Source organism: Oncorhynchus clarkii, chromosome 1 (assembly GCF_045791955.1).
Source record: "Oncorhynchus clarkii lewisi isolate Uvic-CL-2024 chromosome 1, UVic_Ocla_1.0, whole genome shotgun sequence".
NCBI classification, from domain to species: Eukaryota; Metazoa; Chordata; class Actinopteri; order Salmoniformes; family Salmonidae; genus Oncorhynchus; species Oncorhynchus clarkii.
In genome coordinates, this window is record NC_092147.1 from 78,402,934 (window position 1) to 78,412,019 (window position 9,086).

General features: G+C 43.1%; 1 protein-coding gene across 1 annotated transcript in view; it reads right to left on the reverse strand.

Annotated features, from left to right (window-relative positions):
- LOC139412882 (heterogeneous nuclear ribonucleoprotein L-like) overlaps positions 1 to 8,188 on the reverse strand; it is a 61,887-nt gene extending 53,699 nt beyond the window's left edge. Inside the window, exon 1 of the mRNA XM_071159690.1 lies at positions 7,862 to 8,188. Within this exon, the coding sequence (XP_071015791.1) occupies positions 7,862 to 8,065 (204 nt within the window). The 5' untranslated portion in view covers positions 8,066 to 8,188. The remainder of the gene's footprint in view (positions 1 to 7,861) is intronic.
- Positions 8,189 to 9,086: the final 898 nt, after the last annotated feature.

The window sequence follows — 9,086 nt, forward strand, 5'->3', positions numbered from 1 at the left end:
AAACTTATAATGATATACTTTCATACACAAACTAATTAAACACACAGAAATACATAAACTAATTCAAACACACGCAAATACACAAACTAATTAAACACACACAAATACACAAGCAAATTAAACACACACAAATACACAAGCAAATTAAACACACACAAATACACAAGCAAATTAAACACACACAAATACACAAACTAATTAAACACACACAAATACACATCAAATTAAACACACACAAATACACAAGCAAATTAAACACACAAATACACAAACTAATTAAACACACACAAATACACAAACTATGAACACATGCTGGACATACACATATAATCACACAAAATCACAATGTCAGCCAGTGCCTTTATCAATCCTTCTTTTCTACTCGCTGCAATTGCCGTGACTGATGTGAGCAGCTGCAAACCCTGAAGCATGTGATCACATGGTGACGGTCTAAAACACAATAATTGACCAAAACAAGGAGCATTGTTCCTAGTACTCTAAAGACAGCTTCTACGTAAGACCCAGACTTCTAAAGCGCAGAAATACCTTTAGACTGTTAACTCAATCACATGGAATGAACAAAATGTGAGTAACAGGCATAGAACACTAGAATCATAGCACTCGCACACACACATGCACACACGCACCTTCTCAGCATGCACACACACACACGCACCTCCCTACGACACACAACATATACTGAACAATACAAATGCAGCATGCAACAATTTCAACAATTTTACTGACTCACAGTTCATTTAAGGAAATCCGTCAGTTGAAATAACCCTTTACATGCTGCTTTTATATTTCTGTTCAGTATAGTTCTACATTAAGGGCATAGGGCAGACCGCACATACACAGTTCACTTCAACACCTCCTAACAAACAGGGTCTCAACAACATTAACATTTAAATCAAACTCATGGAAGACCCCAGGAAGATTAGCTAACTTTACAACATTAGCTGATGGGGATCCTAATAAAACATTTTTTTTGTTGTTTTTTTAAATCAACAGGTTCCTTTGTGGAAGAGCACAGCTAATAAAAGATGGTGAGCACACTTAGTGAAATAAAATTACACACACAACACACGCAGTCACCAACACACACTATACACACACTCAATTCTTTCTCAGTTTGAAAAATAATTCAATTCGCACATCTCCAAAAGAGCCAGTGGGAAATCGAACACATATTTGCACTGTTCTTCTGGCAACAGTGGAAGACTTGAGATGCTGCAGGAGAAGTCAGAAGGTCATTTCACAGCCTAAAGGAGGAAAACTGGAGACATATGAGAACAAAGTTCCCTCTCACATTCTCTCTAACCTAACAGTTGGGGGAGAAGAGGAGAGAGAGGGAGGAAGAAGGGAGGAATGGAAGCTAGAAAGCTGGAGTCTGTCACTGAGTAAATTCCTTGGGAGGAGGTTGTAATGGGAGGATTTCTACAGAGTGGTCAGGAGGCTTCACACACACAAACACACTCTGTCAGCACTGCTAGAATTACCTAAGGCAGATCATGCTTTTGCGCCACAGAAAGTTTGGAGCGCCTTTATCAAAATAACCTCAGCTTAAAAAGAACAACTTGAAATTGATATCTTTACCTTTATGTTTTTTTCCTTCAACCTTTGACCCTTTGTTGTGCCTTGGATATGACTTAACATGTTTAATATATTCTGGCACACGAGGTAGGCTACAATGTTTACACTGGTAAATAGGCTATTGAGTTAAGGTCATTAGGTCACTTACCTTTTACACACAAACTAAACAAATACACAAAACTACACCACTGAACAAACCATACACACATAACCACATTCACACTACAAAACCATGCACTCGTGCTCAGCCGTCATCAAAACAGTGCTTACAGTGGAAATCAAACAAGACATCCAACTGCATAAGTTCAAATGTGCTTTAATGATGTCTTGAAATAATATTGTTTTATCTCAGAAATCGGGTTTTGATTTGGAACAGTCTAGTTGTCTCTTCCACAGACTTTCAGACAACTTGAAGAGGTGCTGTGCTTGTCTTCTCTCTTCTCTACTGGGTGCAGAGTGTCTCAACTAGGGATGTGCACGGTTATTCCAATATTCCAATATCTGACCGGTATTAGAATTCGAATTGTCTGACAAATAAAATATTGGCCTATTTTAACACTGAATAAGATTTTTTCTAAATTAAATTAAAATATAAATTTGACAATGTTACATACAAGGATATACCATGACATTTCAAATTATTAATTTAATAAAACGACAAACTTTTCAATGCAGATTTTATGACGTGTGCCCCATTAAAAGACCGGTAGCCTTCACGTATGTAGCTTGTTGTTTATGTTGGCCAATCGATGCGCCAAAGAGGCTCAATGTGTAGCAAGTGGAGTGGCGTCAGTAATGCAATGCAAGAATAAATACAATTTGTGAATTAAAGGTTAGCGAAATTAGAAGGAGTAGGATACAATGATCAACCAACAGTAGGCTGTTGTTTTATCTGAATGGGGTTGGAGAGAAAGCGCAGCATATGGGCCTCAATTAGCCTAGCTAGCTATAGCTGGCTAGCTAGCTTCTCTAGGCTTCTCCAGACAACACAGGCACTGTTATATGGGATGATAAATAACATTGTGGTTGCTACAAGTTAGCTCGTCTTGGCTGTAGCCGAGTTGCCTTGGCTGCATCTCTCTCTCCCCCTCCTTCTGTTCGCTCCCATACGATCACACGCTGGCCCCTCCGCAGCTGCAGCAATAGAGCGGCAGCCTCTATCCCTCGTGCAGCAGTGCTCATGTTAAAACTTAAGTTAAAAAAAAAACATATGCATTTCGAATAACCGGATATCCGACAAAAATTCATGATAGTATTTGAATAGTGAAATTATTTTAAACCTCCCATCCCTAGTCTCAATTTCTGTTTGTTTGTAGCTTAATCTCTCCCTTCGTCAGGAGTCTCTCTTTTCCATCGTCTTCAAAGACGGTTTAATATATAAATACATTCTATGCCACAGGCTCAAACACCATTTTTAAACGTATTTTTCTAATCGTTTAGGTGTGACATTTCGTCATGGACTTGTCTGTCTCTGTCACTATGCCGATGGGGAAACCATTGACTTACTGTATACAAAAATGTTTTATAGCCCCCTCTCTCTAAAACCTCTCTCTCTCTTTCTTTATCTCTCGCTGTCTCTCTCTACCTCTTTATCACTCTCTGTCTCTCTCCCTCTATGTCTTTATCTCTCTCTCTCCAGCCCATGGCTGGTTTTCAGTAGCAGTCCCAGCTGTCATATTACCAGTAGTGATGATTCAGAAGACACTCTGCCCTCTCAGGAGGTCACCCCCAGCCTCAGTCCATTTTATCCTGTCACCCTGCATCACACAGCAGCACCCAGTCCACACACACACACAAACCTGGTCTGTCTGCAGTCCATGCTGCCTGCAAGGTCGCTCTCACAAACACATGCGCACGCATGCAGGCACACGCACATACAAACACACTCACACACACAACCAAACACATCAGCAATGAGGAGAGGTCCCAGCACTATCCACTGCCTGCATACCAGATTAGAACATTTAAATCAATATGCAATTTCTTAGATATCCACATAACTGTTTATGGTGGGACCAATCCCATTAAAGCGCATGGCAGGACGGAGAAAAATAAATTGTCATCATGTCGAATTCCAGGTGTTAACCATGCACAAACTCAGCATCAGCATCCAGCACTCAGATATCAGGTAGGCCTATATGCTACCTAATTGGGCAGCCTGGTCTCATAGACTAGACGTAAAATAGTAAATGTAAATCCTCCTAGGTCAAATTAGTATGATATGTTACGTTTAATGACAACATCTAGCAACCCAAAGGTTACTCGTTCGAATCTCATCCCGGACAACCAATAACGCGAATGTCTAGCAACCCAGAGGTTGCGTGTTCGAATTTCATCAAGGACAACTTTAGAATTTTAGCTAATTAGCAACTTTGCAACTACTTACTACTTTTTTAGCTATTTTGCAACTATTTAGCATGTAAGCCAACCCTAAACCTAACTTTTTAGCTAACCCTTCTCCTAACCATAACCATAACCCTTTAATAACCTAACTCCTACCCTTAACTCTAACCCCTAGCCTAGCTAACGCCACAAATTGTGGCTAAGCGCCAGTATAGAGTCAAAGTAGAGTCGCAATTCAACGGCTCAGACACAAGAGGTATGTGGCAGGGTCTACAGTCAATCACAGATTACAAAAAGAAAACCAGCCCCGACGCGGACCAGGATCTCTTGCTCCGAGACAGACTAAATAACTTTTTTGCCCGCTTTGAGGACAATACAGTGCCACTGACACGGCCCGCAACCAAAACCTGCGGACTCTCCTTCACTGCAGCCGATGTGAGTAAAACATTTAAACGTGTATAAAGGCTGCAGGCTGCAGGACCAGACGGCATCCCCAGCCGCGTCCTCAGAGCATGCGCAGACCAGGTGGCTGGTGTGTTTACGGACATACTCAATCAATCCTTATCCCAGTCTGCTGTTCCCACATGCTTCAAGAGGGCCACCTTTGTCCCTGTTCCCAAGAAAGCTAAGGTAACTGAGCTAAATGACTACCGCTCTGTAGCACTCACTTCCGTCATCATGAAGTGCTTTGATAGACTAGTCAAGGACCATATCACCACCCTACCTGACACCCTAGACCCACTCCAATTTGCTTACCGCCCAAATAGGTCCACAGACGACGCAATCGCAACCACACTGCACACTGCCCTAACCCATCTGGACAAGAGGAATACCTATGTGAGAATGCTGTTCATCGACTACAGCTCAGCATTTAACACTATAGTACCCTCCAAACTCGTCATCAAGCTCAAGCCCCTGGGTCTCGACCCCACCCTGTGCAACTGGGTACTGGACTTCCTGACGGGCCGCCCCCAGGTGGTGAGGGTAGGTAACAACATCTCCACCCCGCTGATCCTCAACACTGGGGCCCCACAAGGGTGCATTCTGAGCCCTCTCCTGTACTCCCTGTTCACCCACGACTGTGTGGCCATGCACGCCTCCAACTCAATCATCAAGTTTGCAGACAACACTACAGTGGTAGGCTTATTTACCAACAACGACGAGACGGCCTACAGGGAGGAGGTGAGGGCCCTCGGAGTGTGGTGTCAGGAAAATAACCTCACACTCAACGTCAACAAAACAAAGGAGATGATTGTGGACTTCAGGAAACAGCAGAGGGAGCACCCCCCTATCCACATCGACGGGACAGTAGTGGAGAGGGTAGTAAGTTTTAAGTTCCTCGGCGTACACATCACGGACAAACTGAATTGGTCCACCCACACAGACAGCGTTGTGAAGAAGGCGCAGCAGCGCCTCTTCAACTTCAGGAGGCTGAAGAAATTTGGCTTGTCACCAAAAGCACTCACAAACTTCTACAGATGCACAATTGAGAGCATCCTGTCGGGCTGTATCACCGCCTGGTACGGCAACTGCTCCGCCCACAACCGTAAGGCTCTCCAGAGGGTAGTGAGGTCTGCACAACGCATCACCGGGGGCAAACTACCTGCCCTCCAGGACACCTACACCACCCGATGTCACAGGAAGGCCATAAAGATCATCAAGGACAACAACCACCCGAGCCACTGCCTGTTCACCCCGCTATCATCCAGAAGGCGAGGTCAGTACAGGTGCATGAAAGCAGGGACCGAGAGACTGAAAAACAGCTTCTATCTCAAGGCCATCAGACTGTTAAACAGCCACCACTAACATTGAGTGGCTGCTGCCAACACACTGACTCAACTACAGCCACTTTAATAATGGAAATTGATGGAAATTGATGTAAAATATATCACTAGCCACTTAAAACAATGCTACTTAATATAATGTTTACATACCCTACATTACTCATCTCATATGTATATACTGTACTCGATACCATCTACTGCATCTTGCCTATGCTGTTCTGTACCATCACCCATTCATATCTTTATGTACATATTCTTTATCCCTTTACACTTGTGTGTATAAGGTAGTAGTTTTGGAATTGTTAGGTTAGATTACTCGTTGGTTATTACTGCATTGTCGGAACTAGAAGCACAAGCGTTTCGCTACACTCGCTTTAACATCTGCTAACCATGTGTATGTGACAAATACATTTGATTTGATTTGATCATACACTTTGCAAATTCGTAACATATCATACAAAATGGATGATGGACATCCACAAATGAATACATACCATACGAAACATAACATATTATACTAAATGGAGTGTCTCAGATTTCCGTATAGAATAATACAAAATGTTCTGAGTCCAGGTTGAATTGGGATGAATCTGATATGCCTAAAAATAAAAACATTACCTATGAAGCATATTTGTCAAACAGCATCTAATTGAAATGTGGAATCACATTAGCCTATTGTCAGGTGTTCATTGTTCACGTTCTTAGCTACAGGTGGATGTGTGGACCACTGTGGATGTTGTTGTTGCTCGTCCATTTGATGTAGAAACATTATTTGGGAGAGAGCGCAGATAAGGTGCGTGCTCCACCGCAGGTTGTGACATCAGGCAGCTGAATCTGTCTTGCCGGTGGCAGACTCGTAGCTTTTCCATGGTGATAAGGGGAAAAGCCGATCAACGGACTAAAGATCTGCACTGCCTGAGGTAGCAAAGACCAAAACACTGCATAGCTAATCTAGATAATGCGTTCAATGCCTCCCCAGGCCAGGACCGGTTTATTATAATCTGCGGAGAAAATGTAGCAGAGATACGGACACAGAGCAGGGAGCTGGTTTCGCTTCCCACATTGCTGTTTGTTGTTGATCTCAAAGCAAGGCATGCTGGGCTGTATTCTGCACCCCGCGGAGGTTGAAGTGAGATAAATCAGATCTAAAACATCAGGATTCTCAGTTTCACTGGACAACTCAGTAGACTGGTTTACAATCCAAAGACTCAGTTCCCTCTTTTACACACCGGGGTCCACTTCTCTTCTGCAGGGTTAAACGTGTTTCTGTAGACTTATTATACGTTTGTAGACTGTTTACTTTTAATTATACTAAACTAGTCATGTCATGGTCAAGTCTGTTGCAGGGCATGAGCAGGTCTTCACATAACTTAATTCCAGACATTAGACAACAGAAGTGAAGATGTTCCCATTCGCATCTGTAGCCTATCCAAAGTAAGCAACCCCAAAGACTAGACTATACTCTGACAGTGTAGCACAGTCTACTGACTATGTAAGCATGGCAAATCACGTCATCATGTCAATATGTACTTTTACAAAAAGCAGTGGGTAGAGGACATTTCCTAAATGAATTGCTAATAACAGTGATATTAGGCCAAGTGACATCACTAACTTCACAAATGTCATTCAATATTCGTGACATGTCACTATCATAGTAGGCCTAAAACTACAGTAGTCAATGAGGGTTCAGTATGTTTCAACTCCTCTGTAAAGCACTTGCTTTTTCTGCAGTTTGATGTTATGCATCAATTGTCCAATAAATCAGTTATAATCCATGTAATTTGGATCATATTACAATCCCGTTTAACTTCAACACGTGGGCATCTAGTCTGAACACGATTTACACCTTGTCAGAGTAGAAAATAACTATAGGCTGCCCATACATTGTACGATGTTTACCTGGTGAGGGTACCCTACATGTGAAACAGCCTGTCAATAGACATCTTGACTGCAAAGGGCAGACAGGTTATCAAACGCTGACGAACACAATGAATGAATAGCCTATATATAGGCTAGGCTAATATTTCAGTAGCAACACTGTCACCACTGTGTCACCATTGCCAAACAATCCTAGTAATGTTACGAAACATTGTAACAGATCAGATTCAGATATATATTCGATGGCCGCGCTTCCCTACCCGTCTTACAGGTCCGTATTTCGTTGTGGTCCACAGGGCTTTTTTCTCGGCTCCTACATTCTCTACATCTCCGAGCAGCCCTGCAGACTCCGAGTCTGAGTCCTCTCCCTCCTCCAGTTCCTCGCCCTCCTCCACCTCTGCCGTCTTCAGTCGCTTCGGCGCTCTCCCATACTCCCCTTCCTCGTATTCTTCAACAAGTGACATGGCTCTTCAGATGGACAGCGATTGAACCCTTCTTAATCTGGAGATAGAGCGTGAAGACAGACTAGTGGTGCGTCGAAAGTTCCCTCTCGTTCTTTTTTGTAAATGTCTCTGGCGTAGCGTGCATCAATGAAACCTGAATGTCCTTCTGTAACGCGCCCTCCTCCGCGGTTCTGTACCAGAGAGCTGCCCAGAGAAGGTGAGTGGAGAGAACCCACCCAGCACGTCCGTCATTGGACAGTCTGTGCTTGCTACTTAGGAATACATCTACCGATTGGTCAGTCTTTGTGTGTCAACAGAGAAATCCTTCGCTCTCCAGTTTCCACATTATGCAGTAAAGAAGTACGCAGAAATGATTGCTGCTGCTCGAGCTGTCATATCTCCTGCGACAGAAATAATGTTTGAATTCGAAAATTGCAACATAATTGTGATACCATTGCAATTTTATTCCTAGCTAAATGTTGCTGACATCCCTGATGATTCTTTGGGCCTTTTAAAGATGGGAGAAAATATCTGAAGTCCTGAAACAACTCTCCTGCCCCAAGTTATAGCTGCAGATATGAGAATCTCCTAAAAGTGCAGAAGAAGCCATTTTCCCCCAGTTGGGGAGATAACAATCACAACACCATCCACCTCCTTTGGTAGAGCATAGGCCTTCTACCAAACCAATCTCCCACAGAGCCAAGGGCACCATCCTGGGACCCCTTTTCAACACTTCCAGAAGTGTTGCCACAGCACCTGATAGTTGGTGCACATATTTGTGTTGCACCTGGTCAGGGATGGAATTTAAGAATTTGGGAAACTGGACAGAGCTGACAAAGATCCGGTTCGGATCGAAACGTTGTCTGAAAAGTACTAGCTTTGGGCTAGTTTAATTTCCATATTTGCACCTGATATATGCATACTTTAGTCTATTGTCGGGTTCTCTAAAGTTCCCACTAAGATGCTAGACTTGAGTGCATCCAAGAGCTGAGAAGATCCTCCAGCTCAGTGGAACAGCTGTCCGCTCCATATTCTTACAGCC